The sequence below is a fragment of the Physella acuta genome, unplaced genomic scaffold, assembly GCF_028476545.2.
Source record: "Physella acuta isolate Inbredline_101_S28 unplaced genomic scaffold, ASM2847654v3 ptg001044l, whole genome shotgun sequence".
Taxonomy (NCBI): domain Eukaryota; kingdom Metazoa; phylum Mollusca; class Gastropoda; family Physidae; genus Physella; species Physella acuta.
In genome coordinates, this window is record NW_026732561.1 from 371,730 (window position 1) to 395,614 (window position 23,885).

General features: G+C 36.3%; 3 protein-coding genes across 4 annotated transcripts in view; 1 reads left to right on the plus strand and 2 right to left on the minus strand.

Annotated features, from left to right (window-relative positions):
* Positions 1–1,619: 1,619 nt before the first annotated feature.
* LOC131954949 (uncharacterized) lies at positions 1,620–6,570 on the minus strand. The gene is made up of 6 exons (XM_059318800.1): positions 6,464–6,570; positions 5,579–5,631; positions 3,790–3,961; positions 3,514–3,659; positions 2,208–2,351; positions 1,620–1,892 (listed from the first exon to the last, which is right to left on the minus strand). Exons 1-6 carry the CDS (start codon positions 6,568–6,570, stop codon positions 1,819–1,821), a joined length of 696 nt encoding a protein of 231 aa, XP_059174783.1. The 3' UTR covers positions 1,620–1,818.
* A 719-nt stretch (positions 6,571–7,289) lies between these two features.
* LOC131954951 (uncharacterized) lies at positions 7,290–12,468 on the plus strand. Its single transcript, XM_059318801.1, has 6 exons — positions 7,290–7,311; positions 7,653–7,876; positions 8,452–8,463; positions 8,605–8,681; positions 10,451–10,667; positions 12,068–12,468. The coding sequence occupies exons 1-6, from the start codon at positions 7,290–7,292 to the stop codon at positions 12,173–12,175; spliced, it is 660 nt and encodes a 219-aa protein (XP_059174784.1). The 3' UTR covers positions 12,176–12,468.
* Positions 12,469–17,244: 4,776 nt separating this feature from the next.
* LOC131954966 (32 kDa beta-galactoside-binding lectin lec-3) overlaps positions 17,245–23,885 on the minus strand; it is a 33,287-nt gene continuing 26,646 nt past the window's right edge. For both annotated transcript variants that reach the window (XM_059318823.1, XM_059318822.1), the window contains exons 6-8: positions 21,382–21,458; positions 20,767–20,971; positions 17,245–20,321 (exon numbers count right to left, since the gene is read on the minus strand). In XM_059318823.1, coding sequence (XP_059174806.1) covers positions 20,208–20,321; positions 20,767–20,971; positions 21,382–21,458 — 396 coding nt within the window. In that variant the 3' untranslated portion in view covers positions 17,245–20,207. The remainder of the gene's footprint in view (positions 20,322–20,766; positions 20,972–21,381; positions 21,459–23,885) is intronic.

Below are 23,885 nucleotides of genomic sequence, written 5' to 3' on the forward strand. Positions count from 1 at the left end.
TCTTTTAAATTTCCTTTTCTCGACCTCAACAAATATGAATTGGTACTGACCACTCTATTTTTTTTTAAATAACACAGTTGTGCACACATTTAATTACCTTAGTAATTAGTAAAAGTAGTTAGTTAAAGTAATTAGTTAAAGTAATTAGTTAAAGTAATTAGTTAATGTAATTAGTTAAAGTAATTATTTAAAGTAATTAGCTAAAGTAATTAGTTAAAGTCATTAGTTAAAGTCATTAGTTAAAGTCATTAATAAAAGTAAATAGTTAAAGTCATTAGTTAAAGTCATTAGTTTAAAGTCTACCACAGCAGCTTGGCGAGGCGTGAGCGAGGGGCACGAACCGCACCTGCCGGGAGTTAACCTGGTGATGCCACTGTATACGGTACACGATCAGAACACTGTTACAAACCTCGGGGCACTACACGATTTGTAAAAATGCTACAGATCAGCATTTAAAGCTGTCAGTGTTAGTACATGTTAGGTCATGTTAGCACGTGTCAGCACATGTTAGCACATGTTAGCACATGTTAGCACACGTTAGCACATGTTAGCACATAAAAATTTTCTCCCTGGGTAGGGTAACACAAACCATATGCAAAATACAAACAGGTTTTATTGAAAATATGATGATAAGCGAAATATGCATTACGTTTTATGAATTACACTTGTACATTTTGTTTCATTTCATAAATTTACAAAGAAATTATCAAAAACAAATTGTGTTACAAAAAAGACTTCAAAATATGCAAAACATTACCACAAATAGAATAACTGTATTGAATTCAACAAACACCAAATGTATCTGAAATGTATCTGTGTGTTCATCATCTATGCTGACATTATACAATGTGCTAGTACTCAACTATTTGCTTTTATCCAAGTGCACACATAAACATACACATACACCCATACAGTATAAAAACAACAAACTTCGCCCAGAGTTTCACCAAAATACATTATTTAGCCCTAATAAAATATTTTAATTCAGCACGTCCCGATGTTCATGTCTATCATTATCTATGTAACCCACGTTGAAAGGGTGTGGATAGGAATATTTTGTTGATTTAGTTAAATTAAAAAGGAGCAGAACAATCTATCTATAGACAGTTTTCAGAGAGTTGTGAAGACATACCTAAGCCGAGGAATATGTTATTGTGAGATAATCTCAAATAGGGAACCTAACATTAACTGGGCTGATGGGATCATTTTTCTAAATAAGATAGAGTAAATTGCAGCTGATTTTGGTATATCTTGAAAACATGTAGAATTAAATATACACTTTATTGATTTGTAATAGGTATTGGTTTCTTAGGTAATTCTGTCTAGTTTTCGTGAAAGTGGTGGTTTATAAAAGATTTAATAAATATGTTAATAATTACTTTGTTACGTTAATAGCATCTGTCTTGTCTTAAATTTCTTGGAAAGATTAATTGAATAGATTGGCATCTGTCTTAAATTTCTTGGAAAGATTAATTGTATAGATCGGCCTCTGTCTTGTCTTAAATTTCTTGGAAAGATTAATTGAATAGATCGGCCTCTGTCTTAAATTTCTTGGAAAGATTAATTGAATAGATCGGCCTCTGTCTTAAATTTCTTGGAAAGATTAATTGAATAGATCGGTCTGTCTTGTCTTAAATTTCTTGGAAAGATTGATTCAGTAGATCGGCCTCTGTCTTGTCTTAAATTTCTTGGAACGATTGATTCAGTTGATCGGCCTCTGTCTTGTCTTAAATTTCTTGGAAAGATTAATTGAATAGATTGGCCTCTGTCTTAAATTTCTTGGAAAGATTGATTCAGTAGATCGGCCTCTGTCTTGTCTTAAATTTCTTGGAAAGATTGATTCAGTAGATCGGCCTCTGGGTTGAGATTGTGCTTAAGCTCTTTCTTCTCCACTATCAACAGAAAAGCGGGAGTTAAGAGGTTTCATTGCATTACATTACAGCACATTACGATACATAAAGAGATAATTAAGAGGTTTCATTGCATTACCTTACAGCACAATAAGATATACTATATCTTTCAAAATAAATCCGTGTACGAATATTAAATATTGCTTTTATTAATCAAAACAATGTTACATTAAAACGCAATTTTTCTGATAGTATTTATCTACTTTTGTGGTTTGCTTAGTCTAAAAGACAATAATTTGGAAACGAAACACACATTTTAAATAAAAAGAGAAATTAAAATTGTTAAAAAATACTTACATAGATATGTATTTCTTGGGTAATTGCTTTTGATGATAACGACGACGACAACAATGGCGATGACGATGACCAGGACCCCACAGAGTAGGATGATCCACCACTCAGTGAACCCTCCACCAGCAGAGATTAGGGCCTCTGGACCATCTGAAAACGTGTGACAGAATTTTTCGTTTCTTTTGTTTTTCATAAAAAAACATTTGATACACACCGTAAAACACCGTCACTAATTAAAATTAGTGAGTTTGGCAGCTGTTGATTAGGGGTGTCTGAAGAGCACCCGCAGACCACAAGTACACACATTTCAGCCTGCACGAAACTAGCTGAGATATCCACCAAATCTCTACATTGATGCCAGACAGCAAAAATCTAACCGGCAAAAACCTGGCATAGACTTGACCCAGCATAGAATTAACACCAACTTCACAGACGAAAAACACCAGCTTTATACTTAAAATAAACCTACAAAGTGAAGCAGCCTAAAAATGGAATTTTCTCAAATCATTCACAAAATTTATTATTACACTACACAAAGTTAGTTACAAGCTTTTATTACAAGCTTAACTTGCTTCCTCTGTCGTCAGTCTGTCTGTCGTCAGTCTGTCGTCCTAGATCAAAACGGGCGAGCAAAATTGCGAACACTTCTTACTGACAAATTTGTTTCAAAGTTAGTACGATGGTCAAGACTTGAAGACGATGCAAATGACATAAAATTAGACTTAATTCGATGCTTAATTAATATTTTATGAATTAATTAAAATTTTCTATCATACGCAAGTTATTATGTTCATTCGGTGCGCAACATTTTTTTTAGTCATGCAGCTCTATTGTAAACAAATAGTTTAAAGTACTAAAAAAACTGCATGAAAAACTATTTAATAACAAGCTTTTAGGTAATAATGCACTAGAAAATGCACTCAGTGTCATATGTGGATGATGAAGTCGTAGTCTACAGCTGAAACACAAGGAACGTCATGTTGTATGAAGTACTCACCTTCTAAAGTTAGAGAGAACGTGACGTCAACAGTCTGGTACCTGTTGTATGAAGTGACGTCAACAGTCTGGTACCTGTTGTATGAAGTGACGTCAACAGTCTGGTACCTGTTGTATGAAGTGACGTCAACAGTCTGGTACCTGTTGTATGAAGTACTCACCTTCTAAAGTTAGAGAGAACGTGACGTCAACAGTCTGGTACCTGTTGTATGAAGTACTCACCTTCTAAAGTTAGAGAGAACGTGACGTCAACAGTCTGACACCTGTTGTATGAAGTGACGTCAACAGTCTGGTACCTGTTGTATGAAGTACTCACCTTCTAAAGTTAGAGAGAACGTGACGTCAACAGTCTGGTACCTGTTGTACAGACTCAACCTGTAGTATCCCACAATTTCCATCAGCTGATCACGTGACACCAGGGACTTGTTGATAAACAAAGTACCCGTGGACGAGCCATAATCACTGGGGAAAGAAATAAAAAAAACGTGTTTTATCGACGTTATGAAAAACCGAATCATGACTTAAATTTGTAAAAACAAATGAAAACATAACTTTAAATAAAGCTTCAGGTCGAATTCTAAGAAAAACATACTAGAATGGAGGATTTTCAAACTTTGAATCAGCCTGGAGAGTTTCATTGATGTACCACTTCCTTGTGAGCGTGCAACATGCGTCTTTTGTAGCGGTCACCGTCAGGTCAATAATTTCAGGTGAGGTGAGCAGATTGATCTTTTCTGGGATCTTTGATCTTATTTTGATGGAATCTGTGGAATGATGTTAATGTTTATCGCATATAGACATAAAGAAGTTAACTTTATATAGAATAGAATTGTCGTCAATGTGTAGAGATGACTTTACACATATCAGTGTAACTCAATTTGACCCACTTCTAATGCAGCGATTTCGTTCAAACTGTCCAGGTACTTTCTACTTTGATGACAATACAAGTCTATCTATTTTTTAATAATTTAATTTGATGTTTAATTAGTCATTAGAAATTAATTCTACGTTTTTGAAGCTAAGAGGAGATAACCATATTAAACCACTCGATAGATTACTATATTCAATAACAGAAGGGGAGATAACTAGCTAGACGCTATCAACCGACCAGTCTGGTGAGCTGTGGTTCACACCGAATGTTTACAATAGCGGAGGCGGTCGATCTAGTGAAGGCTATTAGGGGCAGATAATATAGTTTTGTTAAATGATTTGAAATTAAAGGGAGGTAACAAGATTTACTGGATCTGGTTGTTGTCGTCTGTAAACTGTCGTCACTGATAGCTGCTTTCGCATGGGGGTGGGGGGGGGGAGAATAATCCTCATTGACAAGACATTGATAATGTTTTAAAGCAAATATTTTTAGTTGCCTGATGTAGCCCCACCTACATATGACCCTATTGTAGCCCCCACCTACATATACCATATAGCCCCACCTACCAATGACCTGATGTAGCCCCACCTACCTATGACCCTGATGTAGCCCCACCTACCTATACCATATAGCCCCACCCACCTATAACCCTGAGGTAGCCCCACCTACATATGACCCTATTGTAGCCCCCACCTACATATACCATATAGCCCCACCTACCAATGACCTGATGTAGCCCCACCTACCTATACCATATAGCCCCACCCACCTATAACCCTGAGGTAGCCCCACCTACATATGACCCTATTGTAGCTCCCACCTACATATACCATATAGCCCCACCTACCTATGACCTGATGTAGCCCCACCTACCTATGACCTGATGTAGCCCCACCTACCTATGACCTGATGTAGCCCCACCTACCTATGACCCTGATGTAGCCCCACCTACCTATGACCCTGATGTAGCCCCACCTACCTATGACCCTGATGTAGCCCCACCTACCTATGACCCTAATGTATCCCCACCTACCTATGACCCTGATGTAGCCCCACCTACCTATGACCCTGATGTAGCCCCACCTACCTATGACCCTGATGTAGCCCCACCTACCTATGACCCTAATATAGTCCCACCTACCTATGACCCTGATATAGCCCCACCTACCTATGACCTGATGTAGCCCCACCTACCTATGACCCTGAGTTAGCCCCACCTACCTATGACCCTGATGTAGCCCCACCTACCTATACCATATAGCCCCACCCACCTATAACCCTGAGGTAGCCCCACCTACCTATGACCTGACGTAGCCCCACCTACCTATGACCCTGAGGTAGCGCCACCCACCTATGACCCTGATGTAGCCCCACCTACCTATGACCTGATGTAGCCCCACCTACCTATGACCTGACGTAGCCCCACCTACCTATGACCTGACGTAGCCCCACCTACCTATGACCCTGAGGTAGCGCCACCTACCTATGACCCTGATGTAGCCCCACCTACCTATGACCCTGATGTAGCCGTCATAAAAGATGTAGCCCCACCTACCTATGACCCTGATGTAGCCGTCGTAAAAGATGTAGCCCCACCTACCTATGACCTGACGTAGCCCCACCTACCTATGACCCTGATGTAGCCCCAAACAAATAAACATACAAACAGGAAGTCGTGTATTCATTCATAGATTTAAAAAAAAATACAAGGATTTGCTCGAAACATATATATTGGTGTATCTCAAACATGAAAACCATTTGTAACCTGAAAAAAACGCCTAAACAACATGAATAATTCATAATCGCTTCAAAAACCAAACTTTTAAAGTATTGAATATTCTAACTCTTGAAAACAAAATAACTAATAAAACACAGCATTTCTTCTGCTTCGTTCTTAATTTTTAGTGTTGGGAGGGAACGAGATCTGCCCGAGGGTTTGAACTCCAGACTTTTTACCAATTTATCAACCATGAGTTTTTGCCGACTCGACCACGCCTCCATCACAATTTAGGATATGTGTCAACTGATTATGCGCCATTGAGGCCATTAACTCCGATTTCAGCCTGCTTTTCTTTTTGGATTTGGTTCCATAGCCTTTGTCCAACCAAGAACAAACTACAAGAGAGCAGTTTTTTATTAAATTTTGGAGTTGTCTCTCCTAGAAAGGAGTGGCTGTCCCCAGCTAACGAGCCTCATCTGCCCGAGGGTTCGAACTCGAGACTTTTCGGTTTAGCAACCATGAGCTTTACCGACTAACCCTGACCTCCAAAACAGTATATGATTCTACACACCTTTACAATCAAAGTCTATTTTCCTAGACCAGCCCACTGCTCAACAAATAATGTAGTTGTTAATTCCATTCCTACCTTCTTTGAAAACCTCCCCGTTCCTGTACCAAACAGGTTTTTCTAGTGTCTCTTTAGCTGCCGCCTTAGCCGTACAATTTAATGTGACGTCGTGTTCTGTAGGGTAAGTAAGGGGCCCAAAAGAACTCTCTCTCATGGGTGCAGCTATTTAAAGTGGATGTAATCAGTAATGTAGCTCATGAATATTTACACACTTTGTACTTGTTTTAAAATATGGATTTAAACGATTTTTTACCGAAAAAAAAACAACCCAAAATTAAACTAGTCATTGTCCAAATTCCTAACATTTAAAGTATTTTGTGCTTAAATTTTGGCTTGTTTGATCTCTATAAATGCAATTTAAAGTTCAACATTGGCGCTGTAAATCTTTTTAGAGATTCTCTGTGTCTTATTTGGTTATTCTAATATTTACATGCTTTGTGTTTTTACTTTTTCGTATATACGAAGTACAGAGAAAGTATTGTAATCGTGCACCAAAAAAACAATGAAATTTCGACAGTTTTCACCGTTTTACTCCGCAGTCCTTCATCACATCCGGAGTATAGAGGACTTATTTTAATCAGGCAAAAAATATAAATACAAATATATAAACATTTTGGCGTTTTATGCGTTATCGAGTCGTAAAAACTGGACTTTGCAATTCTTTTCGTATGTCTGTGTGTGTGTGTGTGTGCCTGTGTGTAAACACGATAACTTGGGTACCGTTACAGCTAGGTTGATAAAATTTCATATATAAGTATTTTATTAACATCGTAGATCCTGATCAACTTTTGAGCGATTTCCGATAAACGGAAGTGGTACTTTTTCTACTTTGAATTTTTCAAAAGCCTATAACTTGAGAACTATATCAGATGGATGAATGACATTTCACATATAAGTAAAAGATCTACTTTCTGTCAAATTTTGAGTAATTTCCGTTGATTGAAAGTACTAATTTACGCTATTTCCGATTTCTCAAAAAACGCATGTAAATTTATAAAGTACTAATAATATTCCGCAGTATTATGCACGTTTTATTTGGCGTTCACAGGTGTGCAATTCTTTTTTCTACGAGATTTTATTCTATTTTAAAAAGTTTAAGTATTTAAAATGGATTAAAATTCATGTCTATATCCCGAGTTCCCAATCCCTGTTTTTTTTATAATAGAATATTCGAGAAAGTTTAGGGGAGATCGCTCCCTAAAGCTCCACTGATCTTTATCTCTTGCTGTGCTCTAGATGGGGTGGGGGGTGATCTTGGACTAGAGCCTTATATAAGCTTGAAATACCACAAACTGTTAATTAACCATAAAAGTTCATCTGTGTCAATCTTATCATCACGTGAACAACAGGTGTTCATTGACAATAAAAAGATCTCAGAGCCAAAGAATCTTCAGTCGTTGAACAACGTGAAATATATCCAAATACGTGACCAAGTATCAGTTGAATGGATATACTATTCGGTAAGGTGGTCATTTACTTACTTTAGTACGGCACTAGGTGGTCATTTACTTACTTTAGTACGGCACTAGGTGGTCATTTACTGGATACTTTAATAAGGCACTAGGTGGTCATTTACTGGATACTTTAATAAGGCACTAGGTGGTCATTTACTGGATACTTTAATAAGGCACTAGGTGGTCATTTACTGGATACTTTAATAAGGCACTAGGTGGTCATTTACCCGATACTCTATATGGTAAGCCACTATATAGTAATTCACTGGTGCTTATACTAAAATGTTTGCATACATCAAAGTATGGTTGCTATGGCAATGACGGCCAAATTGAAAAAAAAAACCGGCTTTTCTTGATGAATTCAAGGTTAAAAAACTAGCATATTTAATTTTCATAAAATTCAATCTGGAAGCAACATTCGACTTCCATTTAATGGGCCTATTTAAGAAAATATTTTAAGCAATTATTCAATGATGTAGTACAATTATATATATATATATATATATATATATATATATATATATATATATATATATATATATATATATATATATATATATATATATATAAAATCTTTTCAGACCAACTTTCCCGTGAGTATTCTGTGTAATTTCAACTTAGAAATTAGTAGCAATATTCTTATTAGAAAAAATCTGTATATTAAAATATCTAAACATGTATCGAATATGTATGTTAATTAAACATAACACATTTTTGATGCTCTTTACTACAAGTCACTGCCACTCTTAACAACGAGGCCCAGTCATGGAAAGATTATCATCATCCGTGGTCGTCCCACCAACGGCGTCAAGTAAGCCTGTCTGTCTGAATTTCAACCTAGTCCCAAGTCAATCACTACACTCAGTCCCAAGTCAATCACTACACTCACTCCTACACTTAAGCAGAGCTTTTAAACTAATTCATCAACGATATATCAAATATAATTTGTTGGCGCTGCTTAAAAACAAACAAAAATGCTGTGTTAAATAGAGTCGAATTTCGAATATGTATAGCGTTTCTGGTGGATAGTTCATCCGTGAAATGTCTACCCAAATTTGTAGTCATGATTTTTTAGCGCAATTTCCATTCTGGAGAATTGCGTTTATTAACTCGTCATTTCTGGGAATGGATGGATGAATGAATGAATGAATGAATGTATGGATGAATGTGTGTCCGGGCTTTAAGTCGTATCTCCTCCTCAACGAAGCAATATCGATGACTAGTTCCAAAAGCAATTATGTTAAGCAAGTTACGAGAATGAGCATTGGCCATAAAAATTCCGGGTTTCTTTCATGTATTTCCCGGAAAATCCAAAAAACCTCGAAAAAATTCAGTTTTTGGCCCATATCTCGGCAACCAGACCACTTAGCGACTTGAAACATGTACCATTCGATTCCTGCCATAATTTAGAACAATATTGCCGAAGAAAGTTTTCAAAAATATCCTCTCGTTCGGTCACAAATTTTAAAATTACATAAACACCTACAAACCGATCGTTCTTCTAGCTTGAACGCACCCCAGCATTATACGTCAGAGCTATTTTTAGATAACATAAGGAAATTGCGCATAAATGTCACTAGACTTTTTAGCGCAATTTCCATTCTGGAGAATTGCGTTTATTAACCCGTCATTTCTGGATGGATGGATGGATGGATGGATGAATGTGTGTCCGCAGCTTTAAGTCGTATCTCCTCCTCAACGAAGCAATATCGATGACTAGTTCCAAAAGCAATTATGTTAAGCCAGTTACGAGGATGAACATAGGCCATAAAAATTCCGGGTTTCTTTCATGGATTTCCCGTAAAAGCCAAAAAACCTCGAACAAATTCAGTTTTTGCTACATATCTAGGCAACCAGACCACTTAGCGACTTGAAACATTTACCAATCGATTCCTGCCATAATTTAAACCAATATTGCCGAAGAAAGTTTTCAAAAATATCCTTTCGTTCGGTCACAAAAAATTAATTAAGAATTTTTAAACTGAGCGTCTTGTAGGTTTTTAGCGCAAAAGCTGAGGATCGAAAGGATTTTAATGAGCGGAGGTTCGAAAGGATTTTTTAAATTTTCCCCCTTTTTTTTCGACTGATACGGGAGGCTACTCTCCCCTTTTTTTTCGACTGATACGGGAGGCTAGTTTCTATTTTGTTTTGAATTATTAAAACTACTTGTGTTGCATTATTTATTTGCTGAATATATGATTTATCTCGATTTAATTTACTTATTAATTCAAACGTTATTTTTGTACCCTATTAATAAGCTGAGGTTCGAAAGGATTTTACCATAGCGAATGAGCGGAGGTTCGAAAGGATTTTTTAAAAAATCTCGTTAATAAATATTTTTTCTATTTTGTTTTGAATTATTAAAACTACTTGTGTTGCATTATTTATTTGCTCAATATATGATTTATCTCGATTTAATTTACTTATTAAATCAAACGTTATTTTTGTACCCTATTAATAAGCTGAGGTTCGATATAAGGAAATTGCGCTAAAATTGTCACTAGACTTTTTAATTAACTTGTTTAATTAACTTGTTTATTCTGATAAATATGAATAAAACGCAGTCGTATTTCAATACAGATTCGCCATCGCAGTGGAGTGCAAGAGAGACCTGATTAACGATGTGGCGCTGTTGTTTGAGGCGGTGCTGAGCACGGACCATGAAGAAGTACTCATCAACCACCGAGTCAACGAAGCGTGGGACACAAATTCGCAGTGCTGCTGCAACGATAATTTTCCGTTTGCGAACAACAAGGAGTTCCGGATGAAACTGGCAATGAAAGAGCCTACTGCTAATGTAAGTGTATGGTACGTGTAAGGTAAGTGCGAGGTCAGTGTGAGGTCAGGGTGAGGTCAGTGGGAGGTCAGGGTGAGGTCAGGGTGAGGTCAGGGTGAGGTCAGGGTGAGGTCAGTGTGAGGTTAACGGGTGGTCAGTGGAAGGTCAGGGTGAGGTCAGTGGGAGGTTATTGGGAGGTCAGTGTGAGGTCAGGGTGAGGTCAGGGTGAGGTCAGGGTGAGGTCAGTGGGAGGTCAGGGTGAGGTCAGGTTGAGGTCAGGGTGAGGTCAGTGTGAGGTTAACGGGTGGTCAGTGGGAAGTCAGGGTGAGGTCAGGGTGAGGTCAGTGGGAGGTTATTGGGAGGTCAGTGGAAAGTCAAGGTGAGGTTAGGGTGAGGTCAGGTTGAGGTCAGGGTGAGGTCAGGTTGAGGTCAGGGTGAGGTCAGGGTGAGGTCAGTGGGAGGTTTGGGTGAGGTCAGGGTTAGGTCAGGGTGAGGTCAGGGTGAGGTCAGAATGAGGTCAGGGTGAGGTCAGGGTGAGTTCAGGGTGAGGTCAGTGGGAGGTCAGTGTACATCAAAAAATTAAATAAATTCATCTTGTGGTGTTAAATCAATTTAACACATTGAAGACAATGAGGTTGAAAAAATTAATTTTTCTTTCTCGTATACACGGTATAGAGCAAGTATTTTAATCATGCACACACATAACTTGACAGGCTGACGTAGTGTCTGTTTTATAGGAAAATTCGAGAAAGTTTAGGGGAGATCACTCCTCATTTATTTATAATGCACTTTTCAAATATAAAAAAGTACTGTTTCACAGATGTAATGATTCTACTGTTTTATAAACATATCCATTTACATTGATCGTAATGTAAAATGTTCTCACAAACAAACATAAAAGAGTAAATTTGATTTCCACTGTATTTTGAACCTAAAATACAGTAAACTTGAATCTAAAACTAATACTTAGCTTAACTTTACATTTGCATATAAACGAAATCTTAAATCAGAATGAAATGTTCCAAACTAATACTTAGTTTAATTATACAATAAAACAAACGAAACCCAAAAAAAAAAAAAAAAAAAAACAAAAAACAAACGAAACCCAACACCCACATTGTAAACTTATTTATTACTCAGAATTTTAGAGTAATTTTTGTATTGTATGCCGTTTGCTAACTACTTTGATGCTTGGGGGTGGAGTGGGGTGGGGATAGGCTATTTTCAAAACAAGTTGACCTGTACATTAAATAAAAAACCATAAATCCAGGAAACAAAATATGATGTGTAAATCATATTTAAAAATTCGTTATAATGGACTTTAGAAAAATAAGCAATATAAGAGTTTTGAACAGCTCATTCTTTTTACATGAGCGTGTGATATTTTAATACATGAACGTTTGTTTATCCCGCGTGAGCAGATATTGGTTGACGACAACACGGAGTACCAGAAGACTGACCTTATGGCCTGCACAGAAGCCTACATCGTCTGGACGAATGTGACGGTGACTCAAATCATTATGACTTAAACACTTTGTTACAACGTCGTATCTTAAATACTTTGTTACAACGTCGTGTCTTAAACACTTTGTTACAACGTCGTATCTTAAACACTTTGTTGCAACATCGTGTCTTAAATACTTTGTTACAACGTCATGTCTTAAACACTTTGTTACAACGTCGTGTCTTAAACACTTTGGTACAACGTCGTATCTTAAACACTTTGTTACAACGTCGTGTCTTAAATACTTTGTTACAACGTCGTGTCTTTAACACTTTGTTACAACGTCGTGTCTTAAATACTTTGTTACAACGTCGTGTCTTAAACACTTTGTTACAACGTCGTGTCTTTAACACTTTGTTACAACGTCGTGTCTTAAATACTTTGTTACAACGTCGTGTCTTTAACACTTTGTTACAACGTCGTGTCTTAAATACTTTGTTACAACATTGTGTCTTAAATACTTTGTTACAACGTCGTGTCTTAAACACTTTGTTACAACGTCGTGTCTTAAACACTTTGTTACAATGTCGTGTCTTAAACACATTGTTACAACGTCGTGTCTTAAACACTTTGTTACAACGTCGTGTCTTAAACTCTTTGTTATAATGTCGTGTCTTAAATACTTGTCAATGTTAAAATGGATTAACTATTGGTTCCGTTTTCAACGTTATGTCTTTATAAAGTTTTAATTGGACTGTTATGTCATTAAGTCGTATTTACATTGTCCTTTGATAAACAGTTCTATAATTGTATCGTCTTAGACTCGTCTTGTTTACATGGTTCTCTTTTCAATAAATATCATAGCTACTTTGACATGTCTATAAAAGTTACTATAGTTTAATTGGTTTGTCTTAATTGCCTGCATGGTTATTTTGTTCTGAGTCAAACATTGCAAGTCTCATATCTTACACATAAATAGCTTGTCATAGTCACTTCATGTTTTGTTTCATCATGGTTGTAGTTTTATTTTATTTTACTTTCGTGACTTTTGAAATATTTGTACAAGTACTTTGAGTTTATATTTTTGTTGATGAACGAATGGGTCAAAACAAACTCTGCTGTGCCTTTCATAATAGTTGCAGTTCAGCATCCATCAACTACGTGCCATAAATAGGGCTTGTAAGTAGGTCACCAACTACTCATTTTCGCATTTGCCAACTAGTTTTTTTTTAAGTAAATGGGAATATTTTTTATTAAGACTTTGAAAAAAACAACAGAAAAGTTACTTCCGCTATTTTTAAGTTATTTAAATTCGTAAACAATGATTTAATAGAGGACAAGATGTATGCGAATGTAAAGAAAAATATAGCCTACGTCAAAGAGTGATTTTTTTCAAGAAGGGTATTGTTTCCTAGTGTGTATTCTAACCCATAATACGTTGCTCTATACGCAGTTACTATATTAATATAATATTATAAATAGCCAACCAAAGCGCCCTAGTACTTAATTTAACTCTAGTATGAGTCAACATTTTATAACTGTTGTATGTTGGGCACTTTTGGTATTTTAACATCACGAAGGCGGGGTCCAGAAAAATGTACGGGCATTTTTATCTGTCATAAACAGTTAATTTATTTTGAAAATATATATCTCTCCTTGCCTAAAGAGATTTGAAATTGTGAGAAGGACCAAGACTTACAAGCCCTATTGTGTTGAACCTCTGTTAGCTGCTTGAAATATTCATCCAACGTGCATCTTAGTATCCTGGAATGAAATGTCTTCTGACAAGTCACACACTCAGTCATGAGAAGCTGTCCATCGTCTAACTCTCTAAGTGGTAGTACTAGAAAAAAGGCCCAAAGAAAAAAAAATGTGTTTAGGCCCAATATATATAGCAAATGTTTATATCTATAATATGAGGCTGGTGGTAGTGTGTCAGTCATTATGTCCATCACTCAGTCATCGCTATAGATTTTGGAACCATAAAAGTGAACAGCATACGCAGTGCTTTTTTCCTTTCATCGAATAGCCTTATTATAAATAGTTGTGTAGGTTTTATTTATATAACGACTTAAATTTTGTGTATAGTTGGCACAGTTTTTACTCTTTCGCATATCATTACATGAAGAAAATATTTAATACACCCAGTTTGCTAAAACAATATTTGCGCCTAGATTTCTAGAAAAAATTGGATACATTTTAATAACAGTATGGTCGAAAAAAACTAATTAATCAAAATGTTTAATAATTATGCCTGGGGGGGGGGTAATTTAAAAAGAAATTCAACTCACGCTAGTAAAAAAACGTGAATGCAAATTCCTCGGATGTCTAAGGGACATTATTGTTGGAATAATAAAATTAGCATGGACTGATAAATGCAAAAATGGAAAATACGGATATTTTAAATACTGCATTTTTTAAAATTTATGAATAAGTTGGGGTATAATAGTCGTTTACTAAGTTGGTTCATGCGGATCCGCCGGCGTCCCGACAGGGTGCGATTTGGCGCACCGGGCTAGACTGTGAGCACTACACGTTTATGTTTGCTTTTAAGTTGTGTTTATGTTATGCATTTGCGTTAACTGTAGCTTTCCCGTGTTTGTTTGATTCTTATGAGTTTTTGCAATTATATTAATAATTTTGAATACATTCTTTTTAATAGCTGTGTCATTATTTAGTATGCTCTTTTTTAATAATAATTAAGAGAAGACATTGCTTTTTAATTTGCCTAGTACAATACTATAAAAATGAGCTTATTGGGCACCCGTATTCAACTATTTAAAGAGGAGTGATTTGTCATGGTAGTCGTTTAAGGGTTTGCCTAATTTTCACTCTAAACTACATGCATTTTTTTTTGTTTTATCCTTGAAGCAGTGTATGATAGTAGAACAGTTACTGCTGAAGTATATATATATATATATATATATATATATATATATATATATATATATATATATATATATATATATATATATATATATATATCACTGGCCTCTGTGAAAAACCTATATGTAAACATGTGTGTTTAGTAATCAGCATATACCCGGCATTACCCATCCTAACCACAACCAACCAAAACGAAAAAAAAACGCAAACATAACGTTAACACAAATACAAAAACAAACGCAAACACAAACACAAACCCAACCACAAATGCAAAGAAAACACAAACAAAAAAGCAAACGAAAACAAACCAAATCCAAACGCAAACCCAACTACAAACGCTAACCTAACCCATACACACAAAAAAAAACTCAAAAGCAAACAAGAAACATAAACGCAAAGTGCTCACAGTCTACCCCGGGGCGCCAAAACGCAACATGTTGGGGCGCCGACTGAACCGCCTGTTTCAGCTTAGTAAACGACTATATTACCCCAACTTATTCATAGTCTTTTGCACTCACTTAAATGAATATAGGCGCCAAAATGAACAAGGGAAAACCCGGGGCGCCAAATAGCACCCTGTCTAGGCGCCGAAGGGTGCCCGGATTTGATTCACTTCAAGACTATAGTAACCCATCTTATCCAATTGTTTTTTCAGTAGTAAAACTTTACACCGCTAAATGTAATCTTAAAAACGTCTTCTTTAAAATAAAGGTACGCACTTTGGTGACGTAAAAAAAAAGGCAACGTTCAGAATGTTTGGTGCGTTTGACAAAAACAAATTCCCCTTTGTGCGCAAAAAAAAATGACAGACAAAAACGAATGTGCCAAAAAAAAATTAATTAAAAAAACGTTTTGACTCATTTTCAGATTTTTCCCGGACATGGCGAGTTTTTTTCTGACACCCCTAGGTGTTCCCCTTCCACCCCGTTATTTAGCTCAAATAAGGAGATTTTCACTCGCGGTCATGTTTTAGCCCTCTCCGAGGGCTTTGAGTCAAACCGACAGTTTTCCGAAAAGGCCAATCCATTTACCTAGGTGCATGCAAAATATTAGCCAGATGTGCGGAGCGTAAGTGCCCTAAAATCTATGTTGAAATTACCCTCTGTTTTTCCCATAAAATACCAAGATTATATAGGGGAATACTACTGGTCAGTTTTGACCCCTTTACGAAGTTTTTCCAGATAAGCCGAGTTTTTTGTGACACCCCCAGGCGTTCTTCTACCACCTCACAAAATTTCAAGGGGGGTCGTTCGGCAAAAGTTTTTTTTCGTAATAAAGCCCATATAAGGCGTCGGTCAGTCGAGGTCAGTTTTGACCCCCTCTCCGTGGACTTTTCCGCCAACCGTCACCGGCCCTCGTGTTCTATCGCCCCAAGGCACCATCGTGACCACTTTGCTTTATATATATATATATGTATATATATATATATATATATATATATATATATATTTATATATATATATATATATATATATATATATATATATATATATATATATATATATATTTATATATTTATATATTTATAAAAGAGATAAAAAGCTTTTATCACAAAAGAATTATTTCGAGTAAAACATTTTTATTTTGATATTACAAACCTACTTTTTTAATTTTTAGAACCTAGGCAATTATGGAAGGATCAAATGACAATAAAATTCATATTAAATTAATATAGTGATTTGATTTGTCTCACAAAACTATTAAATGCTATTTATTATATTTCAATAATTCCAACAAGCTTATCACATTAATTTTAAAAATGCATTGAAAAGGTTTTAGTTTGCAATAAAAGAAATGAGTAAATTTTTGAAAGGGTGTATGTTTTTGATATCCAAGTTATTTTTTTGTTCCTATGCGAATTTCTAGCTTAAAGTAATTTATTTTTGTTAACATGAATGCATTATGTTATATTTGATGGTAAATAATATTTTAATAGAAAATACTTGTATTAAAATTTTAGACTTCAGATTTTAGCGTATAATAATTATATTGAATCAAAATAACGGGTACAAAAAATTACTTTATCTTTAACACCTCCGTTTGGTCTCAAAAAAACATTTTAAGGTAAACTTGAAAAATTACTACAAAAAATTGCTAAACAAGAAATCCTCACATAATATAGTATGTAGCGTTAAAGAAAATGTGCCATCACCGAAAGGAATAAAATAAATGCTTCACTTCTGAAATAACTAAATAAAGTTGTTGAAACTCTCAAAAATTCTTCTACAGAAATGCATCTGTCCATAAATTTACAAACAATATATATACTAGCCGTTCCGGCCAGGCCCTGCGTTGGCCTCTGTGAAAAACCTATCTTTAAATGACCACGACATGTGTGTTTAGTAATCCGCACATACCCGACATCGACCACCCTAACCAGAACCAGCAAAAACCAAAATACAAAAAAAAAACGCAAACATAACACAAATGCAAGCACAAACACAAATACAAACACAAACGCAAACACAACCCCAACCACAAACGCAAACGCAAACACAAAGAAAACACAAAGTAAACGAAAACAAAACAAATCAAAACAAACCCAACTACAAACGCCAACCCAAACACAAAAAAACACAAACGCAAACATACACTACAAGTGCTGACAGTCTAGCCCCGGGCGCCAAATCGCATCATTATGTGGCGCCGGTGGAACCACCTGATTCAAGTTAGTAAACGACTATAGTACCCCAACTTATTCATATTCTTTTGCAGCCACTTAACCGAGCGTAAGCGCCATAGCGAACAAGGGAAGGCCCGGGGCACCAAATAGCACCCTGTCAGAGTGTCGGAGGACGGCCGGATTTGATTTACTTAAAGACTATAGTAACCCATCTTATCCATAGTCTACCGCACTGTTTAAAAAGAAATTGTGCTTCATAGTGTTTATAGGATAGCCCAGATTGCCAAATCGAGCCGTGCCAGGGCGCCGGCTGACTGGCTTGTTTTAATTTAGTGAACAATTATAATACCCCAAGCTCATCCGCTAACGGAAAGAAGTAAACATAGAGGGCATTTAGGGGCTGGCTTCTTAACTGTTCTTGATTCAAAAATAATTAGTAAACAGTACGTCCAGTGTATAAAATAAACAAAAGGCACTATTTGAAATACCTACCACATTGCACTTGATCAATCTCTGCTAATTATGTAATTTGTTTTTTTTCCCAACACCAAAACAAAATAATAAAAATAAATTTCTCCACCCTATGTAATGTTTATTATAAAGGGAAGTAATTGCGTTCGCCTAATTTATCAGGTGACGTAATGAGTTCTAAATAACTAAATGTAAATAATTTTCAGACATAATTAGATGTTTTTTGAAAGGTGATACATTTTTTAAAGTTTTGTGTGATGGACATGCCGAAAATTGTCACTATAAGTTTAAAAAATGAAAATTGTTTTACAACACTTTCAATATTAATTTTTAAATCATTAATTTAGACGATGAGTACTTTAGACGTTTTACACCATTACGATTAAAAAGGTTTAATTCTTTGTTGGAATCAAGTATAGAAAGGAAAGCATGTTGAAATTAGATTCAACGAAACACAAAGAAAAAAGAAAGAAAAAAAAAACCACGAAACACAAAATACATAAAGTGTTGACACATAAGTGTTGAAGAAAATAACTTCCAAAATTAAAATTAAGAAAGACAAAGAAGAAGAATTACTTTTCTCACATAACATTTTAAACACTATAATTAATTTTCTTTCAGTTGTTATATTACTGTAGAAATACCCATAGGATAGAATATACAGAATAGAATAAAAAGTACCTATACCGTATATAAATATAAACAATTAAATTTTTAAAAAAAGTATTTTGTTATTGGTTATAAAATATGTTTGAAACCTAACTACCCGGAAGCTGACTCTACAGAAGCTAATCTACAGAAAAGCAGCTAACTGAAAATGCATATTCCACCTGTTTAATGGCCAAATAAATATTTTAAGAATTTTTTTCTTTAATTTTTTTAAGCCCGGAGTTTTTGTTCAATTTTTACCGGAACTAGTTTTTTCCGCTCCATTATTTTCTAAACACCTCTGCGGTAAAAAGGCTATTTTTTTTTACGATTTAACTTAAAACCCAGACATAACTGAGATAATAATTTGTAAATTTTAAGTAATTATTTTCTTATTGAAGAAAGTTAATTACTTCGTTTTTAAGGAAAAAGAAAATTGTTTTGGTAGATAACACAACTACGTCCAATTTCTTTCACGAATCATTATTTGAATTAGTATTACAATATGTACGTTAATTTTGGTTAGTTTTATCAAGCAGTCGCTTAAACGTTTATATGCGGCAACCGAATAGGACTCCGCAGTGTTAAAAAAGAAGTTTTACTAGTGACTTTCCAAAACATTTCTATAAATACATCTACCCAGCAGAAAAACATTATTCGGTCAGTCAATTGTCAATATAACAGCATTATGTATGTCAACTGTCAGTATCTTGTCGTTTGGTCTGTCACTTGTCAGTATCTTGTCGTTTGGTCTGTCACTTGTCAGTATCTTGTCATTTGGTCAGTCAATTGTCAGTATCTTGTCATTTGGTCAGTCAATTGTCAGTATCTTGTCATTTGGTCTGTCAAATGTCACTATCTTGTCATTCGGTCTGTCGATTGTCAGTATCTTGTCATTCGGTCTGTCAAATGTCACTATCTTGTCATTCGGTCAGTCGATTGTCACTATCTTGTCATTCGGTCAGTCGATTGTCAGTATCTTGTCATTCGGTCAGTCGATTGTCAGTATCTTGTCATTTGGTCAGTCGATTGTCAGTATCTTGTCATTTGGTCTGTCACTTGTCCGTATCTTGTCATTTGGTCAGTCGATTGTCAGTATCTTGTCATTTGGTCAGTCGATTGTCAGTATCTTGTCATTTGGTCAGTCGATTGTCAGTATCTTGTCATTTGGTCAGTCGATTGTCAGTATCTTGTCATTCGGCCTGTCAAATGTCAGTATCTTGTCATTTGGTCTGTCAATTGTCAGTATCTTGTCATTTGGTCTGTCAATTGTCAGTATCTTGTCATTTGGTCTGTCAATTGTCAGTATCTTGTCATTTGGTCTGTCAATTGTCAGTATCTTGTCATTTGGTCTGTCGATTGTCAGTATCTTGTCATTTGGTCTGTCAATTGTCAGTATCTTGTCATTTGGTCTGTGAATTGTCAGTATCTTGTCATTTGGTCAGTCGATTGTCAGTATCTTGTCATTTGGTCAGTCGATTGAGATGGTTCACGTGGTGTGCAGTGTGGAGACGGTCATTTGGCTCCAGACAAGTTTTTCCTCTGTGCAACCGCTTACAGACGGCTGCGTGTACTTGAATTCATCTGCATCTCCTACAGTTATCTAAGGGGAAAAAAAGCTTTTAAGCTTCCCCCCCCAAAAAAAAAAAAACACAAACACACATGAAAACAAATCAATTAACCCATATTCTGCTAGCGATTTGCGATTTGCGATTTGCGGATTGTGCTTCTGATTGTGCTTCTGATTCTGATTCTGATTGTGACTGCGACTGTGATTGCTACTGCGACTGCCACTGCCACTGTCACTGTATACTTACATATGTACTTTGGCAATTTATTGTTTGTGGATGTTAATTTCAATTACGCGCATAGGTTTATATTCGTGTGTTTGCTCAGGATTACGTTTGACTTGTAAAACATATTTTTATTGGTTTAGGCTTTTGATAGTTTTCATTTTAAATAATTATGATGATTTTAATTAAAATGTATTTAGTGAATCTCGGTTCAGATTGATACTAGTGCGTTTTCTTAACGCACTGCACATGTACCTCAATATCCGTGGTTGTGTACATAATCCTCATTGTGAAAGCCGTGTTGACTGTGAAGGGAAAAACGCAGCAGCATTCGTACTCAGTGTCCCAAACGCCGCTGATGCGTTTGGTGACGAGGACTTCATTCTCATCTCCTTCGAAGTTAAACAAGGCCTCAAGCTGCACGGTGACGTCGTACCAGCACTCGATCGTAAAGGTAAACCTAAACAAAACATGGTCGGTTATCACAAACTTAGTTAAACCTAAACAAAACATGGTCGCCTATCACAAACTTAGTTAAACCTAAACAAAACATGGTCGCCTATCACAAACTTAGTTAAACCTAAACAAAACATGGTCGCCTATCACAAACTTAGTTAAACCTAAACAAAACATGGTCGCCTATCACAAACTTAGTTAAACCTAAACAAATCTTGGGTCGCTATAACAAACTTAGTTAACCCTAAACAAAACCTGGGTTGCTATAACAAACGTAGATGAAACCAAACAAATTTTAAGACGGACAAACATAACAATATACAGTTGAGAAATAGACGAATGAACAAAATTGGTGAAGGACACACGAAATACAAACGAAATATACGGCATCTAGTTGGACAGAAAATCTTTTACCTCTCAGCACTTGTGGGTGTGGCTTGTAAAATGATATATTGTCCGTGTGCTGATCTTGGAATAACAATGTTTGAATTCTGTTTAAAAGAAGAATAATATAGAAAGTCGTTGCACCTATATCTGCAATCTGCCACTAAATATATATGTACATGTCCACGTAGAAAAGATATATGCATAGAAAAACATACATATTTTGAAAAAAAAAAGAAAACGCAAACACAATGCAAACGCAAAAACAAATGCAAACACAACAAAAAAAAAACGCTTACGCATATTAAACACAACTTAAATATCAGTCCACGCTAATTATAATATTCCAGCAATAATGCACTCGTACACGTCCGCGGAATTTGCATTAACATTTTTTTTTATTAGTGTGAGTTGAATTTCTTTTTAAATTACTGGCAAAATTATAAAAGATTTTAATTAATTAGTTTTTTCGACCCTTAAAATGTATCCATTTTTTCAAGAAATCAGAGCAAAAATATTTGACATTGATCCGTTCAATATATTTTAGCAATGTGCGTTTTTTTTATATTTCTTCGGGTTATGCAAAAAGGGTAAAAACAGTGTAAAAAGTGTCATGTATACATAAATTTTAAGTCGATATATAAATAATCCCTTCTGTATTTCTTTTAATAAGACAATGCGATGTAAATTTAAAGCACCGCATTGTTCGAGGATTACTTTATTGTTCCAAAATCTATAGCGATGACGGAATGATTGAAACACTACCACCAGCGTTATATTATCTACTAGCTGCATACCCGTGCTCCGGTGGTAAATCTTTTTTAAATGTAACAACTTGGGAACAGAAATAAACGAACACAAAAAAAAAAACAATACAACCATAACACAACCACAACACAATCACAACTCAACCACAACACAACCACAACACAACCACAACACAACCAAAACACAACCAAAACACAACCACAACACAACCCCAACAGTACCACAACACAACCACAACACAACCACAACCACAACACAACCACAACACAACCACAACACAACCACAACACAACAACAATACAACCACAACACAACCACATCACAACCACAACACAACCACAAAACAACACAACACAACCACAACACAACCACAACCATAACAAAACCACAACACAACCACAACACAACCACAACCACAACCACAACACAACACAACCACAACACAACCACAACACAACCACTACCACAACACAACCACAACACAGCCACAACACAACCACAACACAACCACAACACAACCACAACACAACCACAACACAACCACAACACAACCACAACACAACCACAACACAACACAACACAACCACAACACAATCACAACACAACCACCACACAACCACAACACAACCACAACACAACCATAACACAACCACAACACAACCACAACCACAACACAGCCACAACACAACACAACACAGCCACAACACAACCACAACCATAACACAACCACAACACAACCACAACACAACCACAACACAAACACAACCACAACACAACCACAACACAACCATAACACAACCACAACACAACCACAACACAACCACAACCCAACCACAACCACAACCACAACACAACCACAACACAACCACAACACAACCACAACATAACCACAACACAACAACAACACAACCACAACCACAACACAACCACAACACAACACAACCACAACACAATCACAACACAACCACCACACCACCACAACATAACAATAACACAACCCCAATACAACCACAACACAACCACAACCACAACACAACCACAACACAGCCACAATACAACCACCACACAACCACATCACATCACAACAACAACACAACCCCAAAACAACCACAACACAACCACAACCACAAGACAACCACAACCACAACACAATCACAACACAACCATAACATAACCACAACACAACCACAACACAACCACAATACAACAACAACACAACCACAACACAACCACAAATCAAAAACAGCACAACCACAACACAACCACAACACAACCACAACCACAACACAGCCACAACACAACCACAACCATAACACAACCACAACACAACCACAACATAACCACAACCACAACACAACACAACCACAACACAACCACAACACAACCACAACACAACCACAACACAACCACAACACAACCACAACACAACCACAACCAAAACACAACCACAACACAACCACAACACAACCACAACCACAACCACAACACAACCACAACACAACACAACACAACCACAACACAATCACAACACAACCACCACACAACCACAACACAACAACAACACAACCCCAACACAACCACAACACAACCACAACCACAACACAACCACAACACAGCCACAACACAACCACAGCCATAACAAAAGCACAACACAACCACAACACAACCACAACACAACCACAACCATAACACAACCACAACACAACCACAACACAACCACAACCACATCCACAACACAACCACAACACAACCACAACACAACCACA

What these genes read in the sequence shown, in the direction of transcription:
- LOC131954951 (XM_059318801.1), top strand. Translation starts at nt 7,290, where the DNA reads ATGAATGACATTTCACATATAA. An exon ending in CGTCCCACCAACGGCGTCAA is followed by an intron (nt 8,682 to 10,450) that starts GTAAGCCTGTCT and finishes ATTTCAATACAG; the next exon opens with ATTCGCCATCGCAGTGGAGT. An exon ending in TGAAAGAGCCTACTGCTAAT is followed by an intron (nt 10,668 to 12,067) that starts GTAAGTGTATGG and finishes CCGCGTGAGCAG; the next exon opens with ATATTGGTTGACGACAACAC.
- LOC131954949 (XM_059318800.1), bottom strand. Translation starts at nt 6,570, where the DNA reads ATGAGAGAGAGTTCTTTTGGGCCCCTTACTTACCCTACAGAACACGAC. An exon ending in CGGCTACATCAGGGTCATAG is followed by an intron (nt 3,962 to 5,578) that starts GTAGGTGGGGCT and finishes ATCATTCCACAG; the next exon opens with ATTCCATCAAAATAAGATCA. An exon ending in TTTGAAAATCCTCCATTCTA is followed by an intron (nt 3,660 to 3,789) that starts GTATGTTTTTCT and finishes TTCTTTCCCCAG; the next exon opens with TGATTATGGCTCGTCCACGG.